This window comes from Selaginella moellendorffii, unplaced genomic scaffold, assembly GCF_000143415.4.
Source record: "Selaginella moellendorffii unplaced genomic scaffold, v1.0 SELMOscaffold_39, whole genome shotgun sequence".
NCBI lineage: Eukaryota > Viridiplantae > Streptophyta > Lycopodiopsida > Selaginellales > Selaginellaceae > Selaginella > Selaginella moellendorffii.
This window is the reverse complement of record NW_003314300.1, coordinates 785,410-811,317: the sequence shown is the minus strand read 5'-3', so window position 1 is coordinate 811,317 and position 25,908 is coordinate 785,410. Positions and strand designations below refer to the sequence as shown.

At 44.9% G+C, this 25,908-nt stretch overlaps 4 protein-coding genes across 5 annotated transcripts; 2 read left to right on the top strand and 2 right to left on the bottom strand.

Annotated features, from left to right (window-relative positions):
* Window positions 1–10,357: 10,357 nt before the first annotated feature.
* Window positions 10,358–13,454, bottom strand: LOC9659827 (glycerol-3-phosphate acyltransferase 9). 2 transcript variants are annotated; one of them, XM_024683862.1, is made up of 15 exons: window positions 13,351–13,454; window positions 13,205–13,298; window positions 12,944–13,107; window positions 12,820–12,877; window positions 12,638–12,756; window positions 12,485–12,584; window positions 12,318–12,413; window positions 12,169–12,265; window positions 11,991–12,078; window positions 11,834–11,930; window positions 11,691–11,776; window positions 11,518–11,637; window positions 11,374–11,472; window positions 11,223–11,311; window positions 10,358–11,160 (listed from the first exon to the last, which is right to left on the bottom strand). In XM_024683862.1, exons 3-14 carry the CDS (start codon window positions 13,105–13,107, stop codon window positions 11,227–11,229), a joined length of 1,209 nt encoding a protein of 402 aa, XP_024539630.1. In that variant the 5' UTR covers window positions 13,205–13,298; window positions 13,351–13,454; the 3' UTR covers window positions 10,358–11,160; window positions 11,223–11,226. The 2 variants fall into 2 exon arrangements, with proteins under 2 accessions (XP_024539630.1, XP_002978927.1); XM_002978881.2 differs by having other exon boundaries at window positions 10,358–11,311.
* Window positions 13,364–15,091, bottom strand: LOC112349465 (pentatricopeptide repeat-containing protein At4g02750-like). Its single transcript, XM_024683916.1, has one exon. It carries the CDS (start codon window positions 15,089–15,091, stop codon window positions 13,364–13,366), a length of 1,728 nt encoding a protein of 575 aa, XP_024539684.1.
* Window positions 15,092–15,150: 59 nt separating this feature from the next.
* On the top strand, window positions 15,151–17,470 carry LOC112349438 (alcohol dehydrogenase 2-like). Its single transcript, XM_024683863.1, has 11 exons — window positions 15,151–15,250; window positions 15,308–15,444; window positions 15,519–15,565; window positions 15,783–16,111; window positions 16,199–16,281; window positions 16,347–16,422; window positions 16,490–16,551; window positions 16,621–16,716; window positions 16,778–16,939; window positions 17,002–17,161; window positions 17,226–17,470. The coding sequence occupies exons 1-10, from the start codon at window positions 15,187–15,189 to the stop codon at window positions 17,149–17,151; spliced, it is 1,206 nt and encodes a 401-aa protein (XP_024539631.1). The 5' UTR covers window positions 15,151–15,186; the 3' UTR covers window positions 17,152–17,161; window positions 17,226–17,470.
* Window positions 17,471–17,745: 275 nt separating this feature from the next.
* Window positions 17,746–19,963, top strand: LOC9659826 (alcohol dehydrogenase class-3). The gene is made up of 10 exons (XM_024683864.1): window positions 17,746–18,045; window positions 18,218–18,354; window positions 18,417–18,457; window positions 18,515–18,840; window positions 18,951–19,033; window positions 19,098–19,173; window positions 19,242–19,303; window positions 19,369–19,464; window positions 19,523–19,684; window positions 19,743–19,963. Exons 1-10 carry the CDS (start codon window positions 18,000–18,002, stop codon window positions 19,857–19,859), a joined length of 1,146 nt encoding a protein of 381 aa, XP_024539632.1. The 5' UTR covers window positions 17,746–17,999; the 3' UTR covers window positions 19,860–19,963.
* Window positions 19,964–25,908: the final 5,945 nt, after the last annotated feature.

Genomic DNA, 25,908 nt, shown 5'->3' with positions numbered 1-25,908 from the left:
TTGATCCTAATGGAAAATGCAATATTAAAAAGTAATAAAAAGAGAAGAAAAAATAGAAACCAACTTGAAAAGAGTGATGTCCCCACTGGAACATCCTAACTTCCCACCACCCTAACCATGACTCAAGTTGTGGTAGGCAACTTACGTCTGTATGGCCATCTTCACGCCACCACATTCAGATCTCATTTGCTTTTGCCTCATGCTCTTCTTCAGAAGGTGTAACCTACCATTGTTTGCACAACTCCTTAAATATTGGTTGAAACTCTGGCTTGATAAGGTGGCAGTGCTAGTTTAGGCTTTGAGTCCAATGGAACTCACAAGTCCTCTCACGACCTTCTAATGGCTAACCATTCCCAAAAACTGCTCGGACACCATTCCAGTTTGCACCAGCCCCATTTGCCATGAAACCACGAAAGTTTGCAGGCTTACCAGTCCGCTTTAGGACAATATCGGAGAGGGACTTCCAAAATATTTCCTGTGCTATTTGGTTTTGTACTTTAAACTCTGTTGTCGCAATTGTTAAGTTACAATGTAGCCTATGAAAACACAAATATTACAACAATTTCAATATAATAAGAATAAAAATTACCTTGGATCATATACATGAGCTCCCATGGTTGTCCAACCCGATACACGCTCCATATGGTCAAAATGTACCCATACATTTGCAAGGTCACTAGACCCAAACATGTCCATTCAGGAGACAAGATCTACACTAAAGGCAGGGCCCATGGTAGACATTTTGAAGACGAAGGGGCGCTCTTGCTCATTCACAACTTGGTTTGGAAACAAACTTCCGTGGATGAACTTGTATGGACAGGTCTATTTCAATTCAAGGATGGAGTCAATTTTTTATTGCAACTTCCCCTCTTGAGATTCACACATCCAAGATTTTATCCTAAACAATATAATGTAAGAAAAAATTATTATTATAACATATGAAATATAACAAATGTACCTCCTTAGGCTAGTAGCAGGTTGTACTCCTCGTAGTAAGTCCCATAAGCTAGCCTCGTTTAGTTGAGTCTTTTAGCAACCTGGATTGAGTAAGGTGTTTATGATAAAATCCTTGAGGACGGTCTTCTGAATATGCTTCGGAGTTGCAGATGAGTTTTTCATAGTCTCTTGCTGCACAACATTTTTGAAATGGTTGAAAGAACTCCTTTGTATCCCTTCCTGCATTGGATGTATGTGTGTGCCAACATGCACTACAGCTCTTCCAGCCATTCCATCCCGTGGAAGAAGTAATACATCTTGGCCTCGTAGATAGCATGACATAGAGGAGCATTTTTGCAGAATTGACACTTGAATCCAACAGCAATGGTGTCACAGGCTGGGGGATTGACTGCAGACCCTTCGAAAAATATAGAGTTTTTACAGCAGTCTCGATTGCATGCTTCATCCACACAATCTACGCCATAATGAACTATAGACACTGTGCCTTCAAAATGTTGGAAGTGTGTGGTGTTGATCTTGCACCAATTGTGGACATCCTGCTTGGTTTCCATCCCCTTCCATTTGGAACCTGTGTTGCTGACAAGAGGTGGTAGCTCGAAGAAAATGTTGCCGTTGTAGGAGGATAGAAGCTCACTAACAAGCCTATACAAAAACAAGTGCACGTTGATTGAGAGGCATGAAAACTGGAAAGCATTGCTAATGGCTTAATATTGTTGAAGTTGGAGCTAGAGCTAGAGCTGGAGCTAGAGTTGGTGAATTTGGCACCGACACTAGCATGACTTCTCCACTTGAACTAGAAGAGGACAAGAGGATAACGACTGACTCTTGCTTCACATTCACATTGGCTAGAGTGCATTTTGGCACTTTGACTGGAGATCCAAACACTCGAATCTCCTTCGACTTGGAATTCTATAAATCCCATTGTTGTCCACCCTCGCCCACACCAGAAAGAAGAAACTCCGAGTATGCAACTAAACCAATGTCATTGCGAATCACAACCTTTAAAGAAATAGAGCCAAGACAAAGATCAAAATGCTGACATAAAAAAATTTTAGAAACAATACTCTGAAAGAATGAAAGAGGTGGGTGATCTTGAAAATGAAGAAGAAACCTTTCCATCCTTCTCAATAGGTTTTGGAGTTCTCTCTCTTTATGCTACTTGTAAAAATCCATAGTGAAACATAATTGAAATTTAAATAGAGTAATAAGAAGACAACGTACAAAATGAATTTAAATTCTATAGCAAATTTATCATGTTCAAGTGTGACAGTATTAATATTACTGTCATCTATTATGATGTTTGATGCATGTATACACATAGATCCAAGGAAGGATTTTCAGCACGTGAAGTTTGATAGTTAATAATGATATCAGTAATGACATTCTGCTATAGCATGTCAAAAAAAGAGATCCAATTTGACTGTCAGTACGTGTGATATGTCAAGTTGTCAAATTTTAAGTGGTAGATGATAATAAATCTTGTCAAATCTTATTCTTCACTGACAGATTTGATTCGTAGTACAACTCAAGTTTTATCCATAATTGTGAACATTGCTCAATGACATTTAAAGCACGTGCCTATTGTTTAGGATCTAATACAACACAAAATAAATTTCTGGATGAGGATTCATCCATTTATAGATGGATATAGTGCAACATAATTTAACATGCCTTATTTATACTCTTTAAAGTTATTGTAACGATTCCAAAATATGTACAAAATATTGATGAGAATGCATCCTTTCTAGATAATTTATAAAATATAATATCATATCTCTAATAACAGAAATGTTGATAGGTGCTAGTTATATCATCATTAAAATATACAAAATAAAGAAGCATAATTTACATATAATAATAATGATAAGATAAAATAAGATCAAAGATATTGTGATGGTTGAGATTTAGGTTATTTGGAATGAATGGCCAGGATGAGAGATTAGTTAGGGTTAGGGCAGCTGTCAAGATTAGGGTTAGGGTAGCTGCCAAGATTAGGTTACTGTTCACACTTTGAGTGGAGCGCGCGAGAGATCGAGAGATTGAGCATGAAGGAGATCGAGGGATTGAGCACGAAGGAGATCGAGGGATTGAGCACGAAAGAGATCAAGCGATTGAGCACGCAAGAGATGGAGAGATTGAGCGTGCGAGCTGGAGAGATTGAGCGCTCAAGCGGGAGAAATTGAGCGCGCGAGCAGGAGAGATTGAGCGCCTGAGCGGGAGAGATTGAGCGCCCGAGCGGGAGAGATTGAGTGCCCGAGCAGGAGAGATTGAGCACGCAAGCGGGAGAGATTGAGCGCACAAGAAATCCAGCACGATCAAGAAATCAGGAAGGAAAGATGCCACCAAGGGTGAGTTTTAATTTGATTGCTTCCACTTCCATTTTTATCCTCTTGCTTCTTTAGGGCCGGCCACCTCGGGCAGTTTTGCGGGCCGAGGGGCCGAGGTTATTTGAATAACCTCAGCCCCTCGGCGAGCAAAACTGCCCGAGGTCTAGCGCAGGCCGGCCATCTCGGGCAGTTTTGCCGGCCGAGGGGCCGAGGTTATTTGAATAACCTTGGCCCCTCGGGTGGCCAAACTGCCTGAGGTTGAGCTCGGGCCGACCACCTCGGGCACTTTGGCTGCCCAGGGGGCCAAGGTTATTCAAATAACCTCGGTGCCTCCAGCCCCTAAAGTGCTTGAGGTCGAGCTCTGGCCGGCCACCTCAGGCACTTCAGTGGCCCCCTGGGCAACCAAAGTGCCTGAGGTGGAGTCTAGGCCCACTTGATTTTTTTTCTCTTTGACTGTTTGAATTTCTTATTATCTTTATTTAGTTTGACTAACAAAATTTTTCTCTTGCAGAAAAGGAAAATTGTAACACATAAAAAGGTTGTTGGAGCCAAGAAGACACAAGAAGTTCAATTCGGCACTGACAATGACATCACGATCGACATGTCCATTGGCACAACAGAGACACATTTACTTAGAGATTCACTGCCTCCACCACCATCACCTCCGCCATCACCACCTCCACCACCGCCATCGCCACCTCCACCACCTCCATCACCACCTCCACCACTGCCATCGCCACCGCCACCACCACCATTGCCACCACCACTGCCACTATTGCCTCCGCCCCCGCCGCCCTCGCCACCACCACCACCCCCACCATCACCACTGCCACCTCCAACTTTACTCCTCATTGGCCCACCACCAACGCAAATCCCTAAAGTTGGGCAATCTAGTGGTGTTCAGGATAGGGAACCTGAGGAATAGCATGGAGCTGAAAGAGTTGCAGACCTTCCTGACAACATGGTGGACAAGCGCTTCCAAAAGACTGTTATGCGGACGAGGGAAAAAGCAATTCACTAAACACTTGAGGCACTCAAGTGGCCAGGCCCTTATGACTTGATCAAAGAAATCCCACTTTGCTGTTTGCAACAGATGAACCTTGTCCGCACAGCATCCAAGTATGTCAACCCGGATATATACAGCTTATTCAAACAAAATGGCTTTGCAATAAATATCGGTATGTTTCTAGTCTCTTTTTGCAAGCCAGGAACAACGGGGATCATTACCATCACACCCGAGATTGTGAATAGCTGGGATCCTATTTGGAGGAGGAAGTTCTTAGAATTTGATGACATGCTTATCAGACATCCTGAGACTCAACAGCTTGCGGGGACAATGTTCCACATTATTGACAGTAACCACCAATATGGAGCTTGGATGAAGTGTATTGACGATCATTTTCACGATGATCCCGTCTACCATATCAACGTTCCAGTCGGCCATGACTACGCGAGGGGACTTTTGGATGTCAACAGACTTATCTTGGCCTGCCAAAAGATCAATGCGTAAGTTTTATAGTTTACCTCTAACTCCACTTTAACTTGTTTTGTTGTGTTTAAATGTAGGCTTGGGCAATTCGTTGTTCAAGTCCATGACATTGAGCAACTTTGATTTTTGGCAAACTTGAGTGAGGATGACATCCACCAACATTATGGTGATGATCTCGCAACACTTGTTCGACACTCACGCACTCAAAATGACGGTACAACTTGGTTCAACAACCCAATCAACTTTATGCTCGCTGTGTGGTGTAAGGTATGTCTTTCCCTTTTATTTTATAAAAGCCTTTTTTAATTGTTTTGGTTTTTAGCCTTTGGTGAAGGTCAAACAAGATGCTTACGAACTTGCATATCCAGAAAAGAGTCGGAAGAGCTCTCAACTGAGTTCATTCAAATTGAGCACAAAATTCAGCATGCAAAATCCTCAAAGTTGAAGAAACTAGTATGCATAGCAGACAATCGCAGGCCAAAGGAGTGGCTAGAGACTATAGCCAAAATTTCTTCTCATGAATGTAAGTTTTTTATCTCACTTCATTTTTCTCAATTATGCATATGTTACTTTTGTAGTGAACAAAACTCCAGATGACATGATTTACAATATCGCATAATTGAAGCTTCCATATAAGCAACAGATAGAGACTCTGAAGTTTCTCAATGTCTACATGATGAACTGAGAGAAAGGACTGCCAGAACCATTTGAGAACATGATGAGAAGGGCTGTCTACATCACACAAACTATAAGTGAAGGTGAGAAATTCTTGGCACCACACATTGGTGACGATCCAGATGGCACATTCATGTCTTTCGACACCTACATCAACAAGCACAACAACTTATGATTGCCAACATGGTCAACCTTATTTCATGCAACGTGTAGCTTACAAGTATAATATGATTTCTAAGATTGTTTTTTAATATATATTGTTTACAGGTATCTTTGATATAGAGGCATGCCATTTGAGGCACTAGTTTGCACTTGATTTGTTGCAAAGGGTGTAAGGGATGGAGGAATGTACCTAACAATGTTTGCAAGAGTTCCAAAGGCACGGAAGATAGAATGCCCTTGGGAGTTAGAGCTCTTGGGGAAGGAGACCTCTACACTAGATCGCGAGGAAGTTGTCAATGCTAGCAATGATGGCAATGCAAGTGACGATAGAGACCAGGATGAGGAAGCTCCAGATAAAATTTGTGTTCCACCATCAGACAGCCAAGATCATGCTCCAGTTCAACCATCAAACAACCAAGATCCGGATCAGGTTTTACCAGTAAATAACGATGATCAAGTGGTTCACAGAATATCACGTCGACCTCAAGGTAAGCAAAAATGAATTTTATAAACTAAAGGTGGTAATATATGTTTTTTGCAACAATGACTGTTGGTAGTAATTTCATTCCAGCTCGACAAGATGCTCATGAAGAGGAGTTGGAGAAACTCTCATCGACAACACGCCATATGACAGTAGCATACTATTTATTATTTTTTTCATTCACTTAGCTCTTTTATAGGTCCATCATGTGTCCCCAATAACACAACGAGGCATCGTGGGTATCTTCATTGGCTCTTACAGTAGATTGTTGACATCTTTCACGGAAGACGACATCAACATGGATGTATGGCGCCAATTCAACCGTTGGTGCCGAAAGATACAAAGGCCCTTGCTCCCAGTTGCGGACTTCATTCTCTTCGACTTTCCAGATGGTCTTTCAGATATCGATGGGAAAGTTGAGGATTGGAACTTTCTCACACCTAACCACATATGCGATGCATTCCTATTGTCCGAAGCACTTATGCTTGAAGCTGGCCATGTCGTCTTCATCCTACCGAATGACCCCAACTGGATGTATGAGCTTATGATGTGCGCAACAGACATCCTACCGAACGACCCCAACTGGATGTATGAGCTTATGACGTGCGCAGCAAAAGTTCATTTCAAGTCATTCTCTTCCGGGTGCATCATGGATCCTATTGGCGTTGATACGAGGGGTGTCCAAGGGAAGCCTAAAAAGGTGAGCATGTATTTTATATTTTTATCTAATTTCTAAACATTTTTATATTCCAGGTTATGATGTGGACCTATCATGCCTTCTACAAAAATACACATGATGGGTTTCGTGATAGCGAACGTGCAGCACGTGTTTTGCCTGGGTACGACAGTTCCACTAACATCATACCCAACCTTGTGGATGAGCAGATTTGCAACACGTTTCCAAGGTACCAATTTCGAACTCCATTGGCAATGCAAGTCTTGCTTGAGCTCTATTGCCCATCAGATGGTGTTGTGATTGATTGCACAGCAGGTAGTGGTTTTATAGTGGAGGCAGCATATGACTCTGGTAGGTCGGTGTTTTCTATTGAAGAACATCATTTCTTCAAACACCGGCTTAGAGGATTTCATGAGTTGCCTCGAACCTCAAGGAGGTAAATTATGTTTATTAAAATTTCAATATATGTTTAATTCTAATTTATAGATTACAGTCACCTGGAGTTTCTAGAATTTGAGGCTTTGGAAATCCCCTGACTATGCAGAAGCCATGGCTCAACATATGCAAGGTGAATCTTCCCCACAATACCAATATAGGAGGAAGTATAAAAGAAATCATTATGTTGATAATGAGGCAGAAGAAAGTTAATTGCATCCTTACATAAAATAGAAAGCTTATTATATGTTAGATGTCAGTGAAAGTGTCAAATGTCAGTAAAATTGTCAAATGCCAGTGTCAATGTCAGATATCATAATTGCAAATTATCATTCTCACCTGTCACCATCACTTTGTAGCGCTTGTGTGTTGCCATCTCCTCCTTGAACATTTTGTAAACAATTATATGTGATATGATAGCACCTTCTAGAATAAGGTATGTTACCTACAACTAATATCATCTCATTATATTTTTCTTTTAATAGTGACAATACTATAGTATAGTAAAGTAATTCTAGATTTTATATTCCACTATAGAGTGGCATAAAAACCCCATATTTTGCACTAACCAATGTAATGTTTCCCAAGGGGATGTTGTTCCTCACCATGAAGCGATAGTGGGTATGTGTCCGTAACTCATTCTTGAATTTATTGTACATCCACATGTGCACATTTTCCAAACTTGCTGTTGGGCAATTCCTACAGTGCTCAAGAAAAGTTTGTAAACCCATAGAGCCATTTGTCTTGTCCAAGAAAAAGTAGCATATTAGACATCGAATGTAATAGTGTTCTGTGTTTTCAAATAGTCCCGCTATGTCAGGAGCAAGATCTTACAAAAACATGTGGCATTGCTCTTGAAGCGCTAGAGGCAATCTCTCTCTAGCAGTAAGATTCGGAATTTCACATATAAGGAGCTCTAGTTTAGCTTCATTAGAGCCCTCAGCAGAAAAAGGATTGTTATGTGGAGGGGAAAGTGGAATGTTGTTTTCTATTCACTGTTTTGTAAGCAACCAAAGGGAACGACTCGAGAGACGATCCATAGGGGTTCAAATACAGAGGGAAAGGGCCCATGAACAAGAGTGCACCCCCTTTTCCAATTGGTTAAGGGTCTTGGGATATTTGGGGTTAAGCGTCCTTGGGTTTGAATAGTACTGGGCTGGGTGACCTCCCGGGAAGTCCAAACTCAGGAGCTTACATTTGGTATCAGAGGGGTCTCGGGTCCGACTCTGTTGGTTGGCTAGGGGAATCACACCACATGTTGTTTGACATCTGGCTGGTCCAGTTTGCTCCGCTGGGCTCGACCCGAGGGGTAGGGTGTCAAGAGAGCAAGGCTCTCGGGAGAGCTGCGGCTCTCAGCTTCCGTTCACGAGGGCGTGAACTTGCAGGGAAGCGTGGTGGATTGTAAGCAACCAAAGGGAACGACTCGAGAGACGATCCATAGGGGTTCAAATACAGAGGGAAAGGGCCCATGAACAAGAGTGCACCCCCTTTTCCAATTGGTTAAGGGTCTTGGGATATTTGGGGTTAAGCGTCCTTGGGTTTGAATAGTACTGGGCTGGGTGACCTCCCGGGAAGTCCAAACTCAGGAGCTTACATGTTTGCATGGTCATGCAAGATAATGTGGTTTTAGAGGATGATAATGAGCTAAGATCTCCAGCACAAAAGAACAGGTAACTATCCTTTTCTATTCAAACCATTTACAACTTTTACTTTCACAGTGTGTTAGAACAGTTGCTTGGGGGCAACCCAGCCAAGAAACTGGTCTAATCTAGTATATATTTATCTTACTAATCCTTTGTGGATGTTTTTAATGACAAGAGGAATTTGATTTATATAGTGATTAGCATATCTTTCAGTATTCTCCAGGAAAGAAGGTATTATGTGTAGTGATTGTTAGTTCAGATCATTTAGGATTGCCTTTGACTCTTTACTAGGTATGTCTGTCATTGTTCTTTGACTGCCTTTCGAAAGGATGTTTGTCAACTGTGTTCTTCTCATTAATTACTCTTTACACTCTAAGGTGATTACTCTTTACACTTTAACCTAGATAGTTTGGTTTGGGTTTAAACCCAAATTCTATACCGTGTTATCTGATGGAGTAGTTATTAGTAATAAATTTTATTTGACTCCATTTCATATGCTATTTTTGCCATTAGAACGCTGAATGCTTTAATACTATTTCAATGTTATTTCATGTTTTTGTTTTTTCACTCTTTAGTTATGAGTTGTTCTATGCTTCAATTTCTTCATTCCTTAGCTATATACTTGGGAGTTTAGATCTATCCTTGTTTTTAGTGGATCAAGGCTCTGAAACTTAGGTTTTCCTCCATAATTATTATATAGTAAATTACTATAGGGTAAAGTGTGAAAATCATATATAAGGGAAGCATTTGTTCTTTTTTTTTTTTTTTTTTTTTTATAACGTTGCCAGCTTTTCACAACTCTTCACAAAGCCCCTCCTATTCCCTGCATTCGCTACTGCCGGAGGGGAAATCCAGGGAGCTTTCTCAGCTCCAACAGCAGCCATGGGTTTGTTGCAAGAGAGGACCAAACATGTAAATTGGGCACACAACAAGAAGTTTGAGATAGCAAACGTCCATGCTGCCATAGTGGACACTTTGGTGAGCTTCTTAGAATGTAGTAAATTTCCAGGCAAAACAATCAGATCAAGGGATCAAAATGGTCGTTGTATAATACACCTAACTTCTGCTTGATGCTTCTCACAATCCTCTCAAAATTAAAGTCTGGCAAAACCTAAAGAAGATTTCGACACAAACAGATTTTGGCCAGCAGAACAACAACTTGGCAAAAGGCAATGTTGATAGAGCAAGTCTAAATGGAGGATAAGAACTCTCTAACTGCTGCAAAGGTGCGGCAGATTCTTCAACATTACAATCATGGGTCATGGCAAGAAGAAATGATATTCTTGAGAATAATCCTATGTTTCGACTGACCTGGCCAATGCAACTCAAATGATGACTCCAGTTCCACAAGCTTGTCGAGTATGCTGTGGAAGCTTAGAGCAGCAGAGTGACCGATTTGCTGCTGCTGCTTCTCTGATGAGCGTCTTTCTCAAATTGTCAACGCATAATCCCTGTCGCTTGTGCGCTTTTGTGGCTGAGACTATGTCTTTCACTAGAGGTCACTGCATGAGATTGGAAAGAAACCTGCCAGGTAGACGTCACGTACACAGTTCCAGCTCCAAAAATTCAACTTCTCTCCAAGAAAATCCTGGAAAGACTTCACCTCATTCTTTCTGCCGATGATGTAGTATACTCCTCACTACTCATGCTCCAATTTTTAGGTCTGGACCTGATGTAGCCGGCCGAGCAGGATAGCATGCAGCTCCAGGGCCGTGGAGATCCTCGTCAAGTCCATCGCCTGCGTCACCAAGACTCATAGGCTAGAGGAAGTGTCCGACGTCGAGAACTTGTCCAAGAGTACCCACTCCTGGAGCTCTTCTGCCTCGATGTTCTTGGCATGCGCATCGTCACACGGCGTCAGCTGGAGCTCCAAATTGGCAGCACTGTTCCCCGGTGTTGCAGTCGAGATGGAGATGGATGGTTTCATTCGGCTCGTTGCGCATTGGAGCTTCAAGGACAGGGATCGCGATCCAGAGGCGGAGATGATCGCCTCGGGGATTGCTGCAAGAGCTCCTGGACAAGTATGAGAACTTTCTCTGTGAATCTCCTCCCGAGGAGCTCCTTTTGTCTGGGATTGTGATGCGAGGCACTTGCCCGACGTTTTACCTGATGAGGCTGAGCAGGAAGATGGTGGAGTGCGTCAGGAAGGGCGGCGGCCTGGCTTCTCGACCATGTTCTTCCGGGCCTCGTTGCTGGGATGCGATCCTTGTGCCAGAGCACCGCTCGCACATCGAGTCTCTTAAAAGCTTCCTCGCTGAACATTTAAACTAGTGGAGTTTTATCAATAGCATCCCCTCCATTTGAAAACATTTCTCCTGTCAATGTCCCAAGGCAGGCCATTACTATGAACGAGAATTTTTTCTTAAGAAAAGAGTACCGTACTATCCTTCCATAGGAGTGCTGAGATCCTCGTCACTTGTCTTCGTTCTTAATCTTCTTAGCATGCTCTCAGCGAACTTCTGTTGCCTGCGGAGGAAACGCGTAAGCTACAGCTTTTCCACAGGAAAACTAGAAGAGAAGAAGCTTACATTTTCTCCGTGAGTTTCGAGCTTGGACGGTAGTATTTCAGATATCCATCCCAAGCGACTTTCTTAATTCCAGCTCGTTTCGCTATCATATCGCGAACTCTGAAAGGAAATATAAGGATCAAAGAAGAGTTACTTTTTACATACCTCTCCGCGAACTCTATTGGTGTCTCGTTGGGCCGGATTGTTTGTGGTTCTAAATACCAGACATCGCAGACGACCGCCCAGGACGTCATCAGCCTCAGCAAGTGCATTGTAAACGATTGTCTGTCGGAAAAAGAAAAACCTTAAAGTCAATCGAGATGAGAAGGCTCACTTACTTGCGACTGTTCCAGAAAGCGTCGACAAAGATCTTGTTATACTTGATAGCAACCGGGCACACTGTGCAATCCAGTTCAAACGCTCCCTGTAAGTCGAGCACAGGAAATAAGAACCACTTGGAGCGAACCATGAGACCACGAACCTTCTTAAACATCACAATATACTCGTTGTTTACGCAAGTCCCCTCTGGGAAAATGAGCAGAAGATTGCTTTCCGGATCAATGACGTGCTTTCGAAGCCTGGTGACGAGCAAGATGGATTTACCAGCTGATACAATCTTTCGTCGGACTTTCACTTACTTTTCCCCGACAACATGGCGGTCCTTAGACTCGGTTCGATTAAACCAGATGCAGCCAAGACTTTCAAGAACAGTGTTTTGTAGTAAACCTGGAAAACGCAGTCACGCAGAAAGATTGAGCATCAACCACGGATGTTTTGGACAAAAATGGAAAAGAACAGAAAAGATGATAAGCTCACCAACCCATCCCGGATGCTTTTGCATAATCACAGCGAAGGCGGTCATCTGCTCAAGGATGATAAAGTCGATCATCGAAGTGTGGTTTGCCACAAAGACCTGCTCTAAAAGAAAGTTAACGAACTCAGTTGCCAGAGGAACTGTCACAGACCTGTCTAGGACGCCTGCTTGGCCGTGGTCCATGATACTTGACAACCCCTGTCCAGGAAGCCACAAAGACACTGCAAATGAATTCTACCAGCCCTCGCTGCGTTTTCAAAGAAAAGAAAATCTTTGTCTTATGTTCTGTTCTGTGGAAAAAAAGAATGAATGCTATACCTCGATCTTCCTTCTCATATGGTCGTGCTTCCTCAGGATGAAGTGAACCGGGATAAAAGCACCCAGGAAGATGATCCAGCCCACCGTAAGTAGCAACACCCTATACATTGCAATAACTTTGAGCAGGATCGTCTCTCCCAGATAGGCGCATACCTGACTGGAAAGAGAATGCAGTATCTCACGATCACGCCAAGGCACCACAAGGGCAATAGGTATATGTTCCAATTCCACGGCTCTGGAATGTTGGACTTGAAGCACCTGGTGAAAGAATCCTGAGAAAACCACCATACGAATGTGCGTGATGAGTGACGAAAAGATCACAAGAACTGGCATACATCGACGATCGCGCTAGCAGCCTCACTCAAAACACCAGAGATGTCTAGAAGATCGCATCTGGAAAGCAAAAAAGAGATGAGATGGAAAAAAAACCGCTAGATAGAAATGTACGAGGATACCTACAAGAGGAGCTTGTTCTGATGCGGCGCAGCTGGCTCCGCGGCAGAATCGAGCAAGAAATCTTCCATGTCGTGCTGGTAGAGGTCCACTTCCGACTGAGATGGCCGGAAGAGCGATGAATCCCTCAGCTGGTTACTGTCCTTGACACCTGTTCGCTGGATTCCCATCTAAAACCCAGAGGAGAGAAAGAGTAAGGCCCACGAATTAAAATCTCTGCCAGGAATTCAATGCTCTTGCATGGCGCATTGAGATCGAAGGACTTACTTGGAAGAGCTCTGGGGGTTTTGCGCTGTGCCTCCTCCACCTCCGCGAAGAACCAATGCGGTGTTGCGTTGTCCTGCCTCCACCAATAAAATAACTAGGGTTACATGTAAGGGCCCAAAATCAAGATTCCCGAATCTGGAATATACCTGTTCTTCCTGGCTATGGCGTCGCCAGAGCTTTCAAGAGGGCGCTCCTCTGTGTGACCTCGGGCGCGAATGGTGGCGTGCGCTTGGAAATCTCGCGAGCTCGCTCTTCTTGGCCGGATCGCGCGAGGATGTCGATCATCGACGCGAATTGCTCGCGCCCGGGACGGATTCCATGCTCGTCCCTCATGAGGACGAACAGGGAGAGCGCCTTCTCCACCAGGCCGACGTGATTGCAAGCCGCCAGGACGTTCATCATCGTCGTCTCGTCCGGGATCACGCCCTGGAGCTCCATGTGATGGAAATTCGCGATGGCCTCGTCGCCGCGCGAGGAGTGGCCGCAGGCCGTGATCATCGCGTTCCAGGAGGCGGTGTCCTGTGCTGGGATCCGGTCGAAGCAGCGCTTGGCGTGATCGATGTGGCCGTTCCAGGCGTAGGCCGAGAGAATCGAATTCCAGGCGATGGTGTCCCGGGCGGGGATTTCGTCGAAGATCGCCGTGGCCTGTTCTAGCTGCTTGCTTGCGGCAAAGGCCGCGATCATCGTCGTGTAGGCGGAGGTGGATTTCTCTGGCATTGCCTCGAAAATCGCCTTGGCCCTGTCCAGATCGCCGCTGTGGACAAACGCCGCCAGCATGGAGTTCCAAGCCTGGGCGTCGCGCATCGGCATTCGATCGAAGGTCTCCTCCGCTCGATCCAGCCTCCCGACTTGCGCATAGGCCGCGATCATCAACAAGGACGTCGCGATATTTCGAGCGGGCATCGATCGATACAGCGCCTCCGCCTGATCGATGGCGCCGGCCTGGGAGTAGACGAGCAAGATCGAATTCCAAGAAGAGATGTCGCGCTCCGGCATCGCGTGGAAGAATCGCAGCGCCTCGCCCAGGCGGCCGAGCTGGGAGTAGAGCGCGAGCAGCGCATTCATCGCCACAAGATCCCTCTGTGGCATTCGATCAAACCCTAGCTTCGCTCTTGGCAGATCGCCGATTTGGCTGTACGCGCCAATCAAGCTGGTGTAGGACACGAGATCGTGCTCCGGCATTAGGTCAAAGAGCCGCTTTGCTTGATCAATTTGCCCTTCTTGGGCAAATCCCGCAAGAAGAGTGTTCCAAGAGATTACATTCCACCGTGGCATCAAATCAAAAGTTCTCTTTGCTTGCTCGATACATGCGTTTGAAACGAAAGTAGACACCATAGCCGTCCAGGACACTAGTGACTTTTCTGGCATTAGGGTAAACACCTTCTTTGCCAAAAGCAAATGCCCATTATGGGCATATAGGGTTAGTATGCTCGTCCAAGAAACAGTGTTTCTCTCCGGCATTCCTTGGAAGAGTTCCATCGCGGAAGAAAAATTCCCGGCATGTGAGTGCGCAGAGATCATAGTGTTCCAGGTTGCGATGGTTTTTTCTGGCATTTGATCGAACAGTTCTTTGGCTCGCAGAAATTGCCCGCTGTGGGCAAATGCTGCGAGCATCGTGTTCCAGGTGAGAACATCCCATTCGGGCATCCGATTGAAAATCTCTTCCGAGCGCTTCAAATCCCCTGGCCGGACGTAAACCGCCAGGATCGCGTTCCAGGAGACGATGTCGCGCTGTGGCATTGCATCGAAGGCTCTTTTGCACTGAGCGAGCTCGCCAGCGCGCGCGAGCCTCGCGATCTCATTGTTGCTGGCGAAGATGAGCTCCTTGTCTGATCGAGTAGAGGCAGTGGCAAAGCTCCCGGATCCAGATCCATTAGATTTGATCATCCGGATATCATGGCACAAACCGCGATTGACAAGACTCCACTCAAAGTAAAGGTTTTTCTTGAGCTACTAGTCAGCTCTAGTGCTTTTGACGCGCAATGGCGATGGCGAGCGCAGGAGGAGAATGCTCTAGCACCGCCGGGAAGATCATCACTTGCAAAGGTAACTCTTTTTCCTATTCTTGGAGCTCCGAGAGATTTCCTGGGCTTGTTCTTGTAGCGGCTGTGATGAGGAAGGCGAAGGAGCCGCTTTTGATCGAGGAGATTCGAGTGGATCCACCGCATTGTGGTGAGGTTCGCGTCAAGATCTTGTTCACGGCCTTGTGTCACTCTGATGTTCACTACTGGGAGTTCGAGGTGGTGATTTCTCTTTCGTTTGGTTTCTCTCATTTTTTCCATAGTTCTTTGATGGATCGATGGTGTTCTTCCAGGGGATTAGAGCATTGTTTCCTCGCATCCTCGGCCACGAAGCAGCCGGGTAAGAATCCTGGTTTTCTTCTTTCGTGAATTTCTTTTCGTGGGGATTTCCATGCATCGGATTCATTCACGAAAGCCTTGTTTGTAAGTGTTTTGCTAGACTCACTTTCCCATAATTTGGGAGATCTTTAGCTTGTTTCGCGAGAAACCTTTGGTCAAATCTCTGACGTAATTTATCTGCCTCGAATCTAAACTTATGCGATCTAGTTTTCTTACAGGATTGTGGAGAGTGTCGGTGACAACGTTCCCGATCTCGCTCCCGGCGATCACGTCCTGACGTTATTCACTGGAGAGTGTAAGAGCTGCCAAAAGTGCAAGTCGGACAAGGCAAACGTTTGCTCGGTTCTGGGGATCAATCCATTCCGCGGTGGAATGCTGGAAGATGGGAAAACCAGATTCTTCTCAAAGGATGGAGAGCCGATCTTCCACTTTATTGGAACTTCCACTTTCAGCGAGTACACGGTACTGCATCACGGCTGCGTTGTCAAAGTGAACCCCGCCGCTCCTCTGGACAGAATTTGCCTTCTCAGCTGTGGTGTCACTGCAGGCAAGTCTTCTAGAAGCTTTTTTTTACCGTCTTCTGTTTTTTCTTCCTTTTTTTTTTTCTTTTTGTTTTGATAACTTCGAACTGCAGGACTGGGATCCGTTTGGAACGTTGCAAACGTGGAGCCCGGATCCACTGTTGCGATTTTTGGACTCGGCACTCTTGGAATGGCTGTGAGTGCTGTTCTAAGTTTGTTTGTTTTCGTATTTTTCGATCAAGCTGCCAACTTTCTTTAAAGGTTGCCGAGGGAGCACGGATGGCAGGAGCTTCGCGCGTCATTGGCATTGATATCAATCGTCACAAACTCGAGTTGGGTGAGTGTTCAAGCTGCCTACGTCTCGTGATTGAATGGAGCTCCATCGCCTTTACATTATTTTGCAGCTCGTATGTTTGGTGTCACTGAAACCTTACATCCTGCAGACCATGCCATGCCTTTGCAACAGGTAGATTTTTTAAGAAATTTCCGCAGATCTTTCTTTGTGTCAGGCTGTGGTTCGAGCGTCGTTTCTCAGGTCGTGCAAGGAATGACTGGCGGTGGCACGGATTATAGCTTTGAATGCGTGGGAAACGTGGACGTGATTCGCTCCGCCATTGAAAGCTGCCACGACGTACGTATAAACTCATTGTCATCTCAAGAACTTCTAAGCTTTTCTCGTCTCTCTGATCCAGGGTGGTGGTGTTTGCGTGATCGGAGGAGTGATCCCCGGCCCTCAGGAGATCACAATCCACTCGAGAAACTTTCTCGCGGGACGCGTCCTCAAAGGCAGCATGTTTGGAGGCTTCAAGGGAGTAACGCAGCTTCCAGCTCTCGTGGAGAGATTCGTGACAAAGGCAAGCGATTTATACTTCGCTCTACGTGAACTTTTCGTGCGTTTCCGCGTATTTCTTCGCAGGAGGTGGATTTCCTGGACAAGTTTATCACTCACCGCCTCCCGCTCGCACGAATCAACGAGGCCTTCGAGCTGATGCTCGAGGGAAAGAGCCTGCGATGCGTTATTTGCGTGGATTCCACCAATACCAGCGCCACCGCCACCACACCCTAGTCTTCCAAGGGTGAGCTTTTTCTTCCTCCTTTTCTGGTAGCTCATGCGAATGTGTTTGACAAACACACGCACAGGAAACGCACCTGGAATCTTCCAAAGGCGAGATTTTTAATATCCTCTGGCGTGAAGTTTTGCGTGTCGGATGGACGCTGGACACACGCACATTATATGAAGTTAATACGATGCTCTTATCGGGATCGGGGATTTGATCCAGGCAAGCGAAAATTTGATCGCTTTGGTCTCTTACGACGGATACGCGTGCTTATTAGGAGACGACGACGAGCAAATCTCAAAGCTCCTGCTTTGTATGGATTTTTTCTTCGTGGACTTTGCCGTGCTTTAAATACGTTGCATGTGGAAGAGCTTGACTCGACAGAGAGAGCTTGCTAAGTTCGTTGCCGTGCTTGGCTATGGTGGTCGGGTCTATTTTAAAGTAAGAGAGAGGTATAACGGTACATAGGTAGATAGATAGGAGAAAAGGAGGAGAGAAAGAGAGAGGATTTAAAGAGCTTTGTTTGTTCGCGCGGTGGAGAGGAGATAGAGAGAGAGAGAGAGAGAGAGTGACTGTGATCTTCTAAACTAGGTTTGGCTTCTTGTGTGTGTGTGTGATTCTTCTTTGATTGTACCGACCGCGAGCAAAGAGAGAAGGCGCGCATTCAATCCCTAGTGGTTGCGCAGGGAATTCGTTCCAGGGATCGCTCACCCACCGCTGCCGCGCTACTCTGATCGAATCATCGCGATCGCGTCGTCTTCTAGCTGCCGCTTCGATCGATCGTTCTTTCGTCGAGAGATTTTGGTCCATTTGCAAGCCTCCGCTGCCGCTGCCGCTGCCTGCCGCGTCGATCAAGATGTGTCTCGTGACGCCTACAACCGGCCAGACGATCACTTGCAAAGGTACGCATGCACTCCTCGATCGATCGCTCTCTCTGTTCTTCCCTCTCTCGAAATATTTTCGAAATATTTTCCCATTTCTTCCAAGATTCTCGAAATATCTCCATTTCTTCCGAGATTCTCCCAGGATTTCTCGCTCATTCTCTCAAATCTTTCGCGCCGATGCCTGCCACAGCCGCCGTCGCGTGGGGACCGAAGGCGCCGCTGGTGATCGAGGAGATCCAAGTGGAGCCGCCGCAGGCGCAGGAGGTCCGGATCAAGATCACGCACACCTCGCTCTGCCACTCGGATGTCACATTCTGGGAAGCGCCGGTAAGAATCTCTCGATCACTCCATGGAGGAGACTTAACGCGATTCCTCTCTCTTTCCCACAGGTGGAGGTTTTCCCACGAATCTTTGGCCACGAAGCAGCAGGGTAAAAGCATTGTATGCGCTAAAACCTAATGCCTTTGCTTGGGCTCTGTGTGTCCAGGATCGTGGAGAGCGTTGGCGAGGGCGTGCTGGATCTCAAGCCCGGCGATCACGTCATTCCGGTGTTCACGGGCGAATGCCGGAACTGCAAGTACTGCAAGTCGCCCCGGACCAACATCTGCGCGAACTATGCCGTGGATGCTCTTCGCGGCACCATGAAGAGCGATGGTAGGACTCGGTTTTCCATCCAGGGAAAGCCCATCTTCCACTTCATGGGGACCTCTACGTTTAGCGAGTACACGGTCGTGGATCAAGCGCAGGTTGTCAAGGTGGATCCAACCGCGCCCCTGGACAAGATTTGCCTTCTCGGCTGTGGAATCGCTACCGGTAAGGAGCTTTGTTGCGTCTCTGCATTTTCTTCCTTTGGATGTCTCGTTCTTTGGATTTAGTTGTCTGTCAGCTTCTGGAGGACTGATCATTCGTTATCTTCCACCTAGGAATCGGCGCTGTTTGGAAAACTGCCAAAGTTGAGGCGGGTGCTAGCGTGGCGGTGTTTGGGCTGGGGGCTGTTGGGCTCGCTGTAAGTTTTCGCTTGAATCAACGTGGGAACCTGACCATTTTCCTTGTTTTAAAATCTGGCCCAGGTAGTAGCAGGCGCAAAGATTGCTGGAGCATCCAGAATCATAGCCGTGGATCTCAATCCTGCGAAATTCGCCAAAGGTACAGTTACACGTCACCACCACAGCCTGTCCGCTGAATTTTTCTCTTTTATTTTCCGTCTGTTTCAGCAAAGGTGTTTGGAGCAACAGATTTTCTGAATCCAAAGGAGCACGACAAGGCTATTCAGTGTGTAAGTCCCATCCGAAAACAAAAAAAAAAAGACTCTGGTAAGATTGTTTTATCTCTTGATATCAGGTGATCCAAGAAATGACGGGAGGAGGCGTGGATTATAGCTTTGAATGTGTTGGGAACACTAGTGTCATGAGATCCGCCTATGAAAGCTGCCAACCCGTAAGTAACTCTCATTTTTCATGGCTCTCTCAATGCAATTTAACAATTTTGCGACCAGGGATGGGGAAAGTCTGTGATTGTTGGAGTGGACGGCTCCAACAAGATGCTCGAAATCAATCCGCTCGAATTCTTCAGCGGGAGGATATGGACCGCATCAGTGTTTGGCGGATTTAAATGCAAGTCCGATCTGCCTGATTTGGTGGACAAATACATGAGCAAGGTAAATACAACTCGATCGATAACGAGAACTTACGCGCGATGTCTTTTTCGTGAGCCAGGAGCTCGAGTACGACGAGATGATCACTCACACACGTCCGTTCTCCAGGATCAATGAAGCGTTCTCGCTTCTGCAGAAAGGAGAGTCTCTGAGATGTGTGATAGAAGTGGAAGCATAATCTCTTCACGGATTGTGATTCCCATCTCCCTTTACGATTGTATATTTTATCCTGTGTTCACGTTAATATAAAGAAAACAATGGTTACAATGGTTACTGATTTAATTTTTTGATGCCAGAAAAAAGACTTTCTTAATGAACAACAATGGTGAGCAGCAGTGGTACGTCCAATCGTTTTTGTCAACCACTCCACCTTTGGTCCACAGTGACATGTCTTGCCACACATCACAGACAACCTCCACGAAAGATTTCTCGTCAGCCGCAGTGCCTCGAGCTCCGTCTACAAATGCACGCTCAAGAATGGCAAGAAAGCTGCGATCAAGCGGCGATCACTATCTACAGAACGTCCGCGAATTTGAGACGGAGCTCGCGACTCTAAGCCACATCAAGCACTGAAACTTGGTGAGCTTGTATGGATACTCACGATCCTCGGCTGGGAACCTCCTCTTCTACAACTTCATGGACAATAGAAGCCTCTGGGACGTCCTCCACGGCACAACTTCTCTTCTTCCTTTGCAAAGCTTAGTTCTCATACTTTGCGAGAGTAAAGCTGTGTGCTGGCGGTGTAAGGTGAGAATGGTGGCATCACGAGTTCAGGGTTTCCTGGCCTAGAGAACTTATGCTCAGAGATTCCTAGAGTTTTAAGATGATGTTGTTCTTGGCTACCTGCTGGAGACTGTTTTGGATCGAGTCCTTCCATAGGCAGTTCAAGAAAATTGTTAAATTGATTGTACTTGATATACTAGCAAACCAATGCTTTGTTTGCTTTAAGTTTATTATAAAATTAAGTATCACTTAATTAAAATTACACTTACATTGCATGGCAGCCCAAAGGCAAAATCTATCATCAAAGTAATAAATACTAAGATTGTATTGACCAAGTGTTGCACATGAGAAATAGTATGCTATAAGAGAATCAATAGCATAACATAAATCAATTTGGGAGCTTTCATTGGAATGAGAGAAAATGCCAAAATTTTGTGATTGATCTTGCTATGAGAAGAAAGCTTATGCATAATCCTTAAAGTGAGGGTGAAATCTATTATTCCCAAGCAGCAGCCAACACCAATGGTAAATATGTTTTTGTGGCAAGCTTTCTACTGGTTTATGAATGTAAAGTGTAAGAGCTTGAGGAGTTTTTAATAGGCAAATGAGATATGTCACATGTGTATGTAAAACCAAAAAGATAATATCAGAGATGTTTTGAGAAAATGGAAAACAATCCACTCTTAAAATATAAAACTTTTGCTATGGAAAGTTGTGAGCTTGTTAAGGTGTGGTAGAAGAAAGTTAAAGTTGTGTTTGAGAATTTAAATGAAATAATATCTTAGAATATACTTGGATATTCATGATCGTTTTACATGGCCTCAAGCGAACAAAAAATAATTTGCTGTTTGCATGTAGCAACACTTTATGAGTGTTTGGAATATGAAAAGGGAATACAGAAAATATGCATTTCAATTAGCCCAAAAACCCTAGCTTATTAACAGGAGCAAGTGGTCTGGATTGAAACCAATCCGATAGCTACCAAAATCCCATTACGCTAATATTAGTATATAGCATTGTAGCCATACATTTGGTGCTCACATCATCCCCTCCTCTTGGAATAATGGAAGACCATCAATGTTCTCTTGTAGATGGGCCGGGATCAGGAGGAACGTCAGGAGGAGGCACTAGCAGATTTGTAGGTGGTATTAATTGCTCCTGATCCCTTGCTATGAAGTGTTTTAATTGCTGCACATGCATAATCTCTGGAAGATCGGCCTGCTATATGTCATGCCGGACCTTATAAACTTGTGGTCCAACTTGCCGCAACACCTGATACGGTCCTTTTCATTGAGCAAGAAGCCCTTAGTGTAGCGCACCTGAATTTGGAGCCGAACTCCAAGCCCGTTGCGTTACGAAACGAGGGTCCGGTACAATCCCACAAGCACCAGCTCCCCGTATCCAGCACCTGTACGCAAAATGGTGTCAGACGGAGTCTGGCATAATTTTGACATACCGGTGGCCTAACGTGAGGAGGAGGGTACTCCACCGACTAAAGTAGCGTGGAACTTGGGCTTAGACCCAAGCTGAATGCAGAACAAGGAGCGACACAGCCCAGCGGGAGCCAAACTAATATCTCAGGTGGTCGAACATGCATTCTAACCACTATCCCTACTATACATTTGGAACCCCCCATAGCCCCCCCCCCCCCCCCCCCCCTTGAGGAACACACGCTTTGGGCTTTCACCCCAAGCCTCCCTTAGTACCAGGAGTTTGTCTCTGGGACAAGCTCGAAATTTACTAAATATGGAATGGCGCTAGATTGCGAATTTGGACACGAGACGAACACCATTGTGTTCAGGCCAACCTCTACATTCCGTAGACATGCCAAATGAGCGAATCTAAATACTTTCCATAAATAGTATTTGGGACCGAAATGAGACTAACATAAGGGGTGTGATAGCGAGGGTGTTTGGCAGACACGGTAAGTTATCATCCGGCGATATTGAGGGACTAGTCTCAATATGCGAGGGTTCTTGCTAAGCTAGTGCAAGACAGAGCAAAAGAGAACTAAAAAGCTGGGCCAAGTATGCTTGGCCAAATAGACACTTAGGAATTCTGTCCTTATGCTCATCCGGCCAAGTACAGATGCTAAGTCCAGTTTACTAACACTTGGACAAGAGGGGCCAATAAAGGGAACCAGTAGTACCGACCTCCTGCCATCATGGCAGTAAGGAGAGAGTGTCTGTAAGGACTAGCTGACAAGTATCTTTTGATACCCGAAGTCACATTCGCGACACTTAGATAAACCACGTACCATAAGATGGGGAAAATGGATTAATACCAAGTCATCCACTTTGTACTCCATAAGTGACTGATGATGGGAGTTGTAGTGTTGTTGTTGTCCTATTTGTACGCGGCCTAAGTGTTCGGCAGACTCTACTCGGACCAGTGGAAGAATGCTCGTCAAATACTGATCCCACGACCTAGCATTGGCAACTCGTGGCAATTGCAAAGGTAAACCCAGCTCCGTTGGTAATATTGGATCATGACCATATAAAAGTTTATATGGTGAAGCATCAACAGAACTTTGCACCCCTATGACATATGCGTACCGAAGAGATGGCAAATAACCATTCCAATCCGAATGTTGAAAGTTCACGTACTTCACGATCATCCCTTTGAATGTCTGAACGAGTCGTTCCACCAAACCATCTGATTGTGGATGATAAGCACTCGTGAAAATGTGGCATATCCCCAACCGAGACGTCAAAACATGAAATACCTCAGCCATAAATGCGGGACCATTGTTTGAAAGAATCCGCTCTGGAAGAAATGCTGAAACACCACTTGATTGAGGAGGAAATATCCAACAACAGTTGCAGAGGCGCTAGCAAGAGCACCAACTTCCACCCAATGAGTCAAGGAGTCAAAAGTAATAATAACATACTCATTGCTAGCAATCGATCATGGAAAAGGTCCCATAAGATCAAATGCCACCAACTCAAATGGACGGGAAATTGCAATTGACTCCAACCGTCTTTCCGCAGCACGAGGGGGAGTATTATGAGCTTGGCACCATACGCAGTTATGCACATATTGGATAACATCATCGCATTTCCGGCCAATAGAAAAACCTGCACAGTTTCTCAGTGACACGAAGATGTCCAATATGCCCACCTAGAACAAGAGAATCATAGTAGACATGGAGAAACCGTGGAATAAAGACAAAATGCACCACCAGCTGTAAATGATCATTAGGATCCGTCCCCATAAAATAAAAAAGGCCATCTTCAAAAAGATACTAAGAATGTAAATGCCAGAATGGCAAGTCATCAGCAAGTGATGCAGGATTCTCAAACCCATTTTGAACCCTTCGTATCCATGGCTCAAGTTTTTGAGCCTCATGAACCTCATCAAGAGAAGGTAGATCCTACTCTACACCTTGCAAATATTGAATGTGGAGTACAGCAACCGCTAACGGCACAAAATCCTTGTCTAGAAAATCCACAAATGCTGGAACAACAGGCTCATCAGACACATAAGAAGAAAGTGGAGAAGGAATAGGAGCTCGAGAAAAGGCATCAACATTAGCCATAGAACTCCTAGGGCAATGAACAACTTCAAAATCATATATTTGAAGCTACAAACCCACTAAGCAGTATGACTAACCAGGTTCTTTCGCTTCAATAATGAAGTAACGGCAGCATGATCACCTTCAAGTAACGTTTGAGAACTATGTAGATATGCTATACTAGAACTATGTAGATATTCTTTGTCGTGGAGTAATTCACCTCTACTGGATATAACATACATTTAATATGTGCAATGGGATGATGCTGATCAGGCACACTCGGGCTTTCTTGCATCAACACACCTCCAAGACGAATATCAGAAGCATCCACATGCAAAATAAAAGGTCGAGTGATAAGAAAACCCTAATGGTCTTCCATTATTCCGAAAGGTAGTCAAGATATGCCAAAACTGGAGGAGTTATCAACAACTCTTTGAGATTCACAAACTTCTGCTCATAATCTGGAGACCATATGAAAGATGACATTGATGACTTTAGCAATGCTTGCAATGGTGCAATGTGATTAGAAAGATGATCCACAAAATGACCGAGAAACTGCACCCTGCCCAAGAAGCACTGCACATCATTCACACACTTCGGAGTAGGGAACTTTAGAACAGCTACAAGTTTGTTAAGATCAACTTGCAAACCCTTACGAGAAATACGGTACCCAAGATAAGTTGTGTCCTTGGACCCAAACACACACGTTGATCACTTCAGCTTTAAACTAATGTCCCATAGCCAATCCAACACTTTACAAACATCACAAATGTGCTCCTCCCATGTCCCTTCCGAGTGAATCAAGACATTATCAATGAAGTCAACAGTCACCTTTAGCATATCGCAAAGAACCTTGTCTATCATCCACTGGAAAGTTGTTGGAGCATTGTTCAAACCAAACAGCATCACCAAGAACTCGTACAAACCAAAAAATGTACGAAAATCAATATTAGGAATATCTTCTTTGGCCATCAGTACTTGCTAGTACCCAGAAGCAAGATTTAACTTGCTGAACTAACGACTTCGCCCTAGACGATCTAAGAGATCAGCAGTGAGGAAGAGGGTATACATCCAGAATTATCATTTCGTTTAACGAACGATAGTCGATGCAGAAACAAATACTCCTATTAGACTTCATCACAAGATGAGGTTCATATGCCTAAGGACTTTGCGACTTCTGAATAACACCCTTCTCCAACATCTCCTTGACGTTTGCACGTAAAATCTTGATCTCTTTGGGTGATTGATGACGAACAGGAACCTTGATTGGATATGCATCCCCAGTTGAAATAGTATGATGTGTAGCAATGTTGGCCCCAGACGATAGGTTAAATTCAAAGAGATCAAAATACTCCTTCATGAGTCGGTCAACCGCTGCAACACAAAGATTGTCGGAGGGATTGGAAAAGGGAAGAGTAGAGCAAGATAGAAAGATAGGAGGAAGGAGTGGGGGGACAAAAGTAATGGAAGCAGAGGTAAAAGTAAAGGGACGAAGAGGTACTGAAGTGAGAGGAATGGATGAAACATAAAGTAGGATGAGACAAGGGGGAAAAGCCTCAAAGTCACACTTGGCATGATTGCGCTGTAACCAATCCATACCAAGGATGAGGTCAAAAACTTGACTTAGCACCACCCACAATGACTACAACCCAAGCTTGAGATTACCCACACGCACAACCAGGTCCGCCTCATCCCGTGCACATGCATATGTATAGCCATTGCCATAAAGAATAAAAATTGGCTCTGCCGCACAACGCAAATGTAGATGGCAACATATGGCAATAGGTCAAGCAATAGAAGATAAGCTTGAACATGTATCAACCAACACAGAGAGAATAATAAGAGATCTCTTGTTATAAAAACTAGCTTGGAAAGTAAACACTACATGAACTAGTGCCGAATGAACCCCTTGATGATACTCCCGAAAGAAAGATGGAGGGATCACTGACTTATTCGCATAAGGTCCCTTTATTACTCGCATGACTCCTCA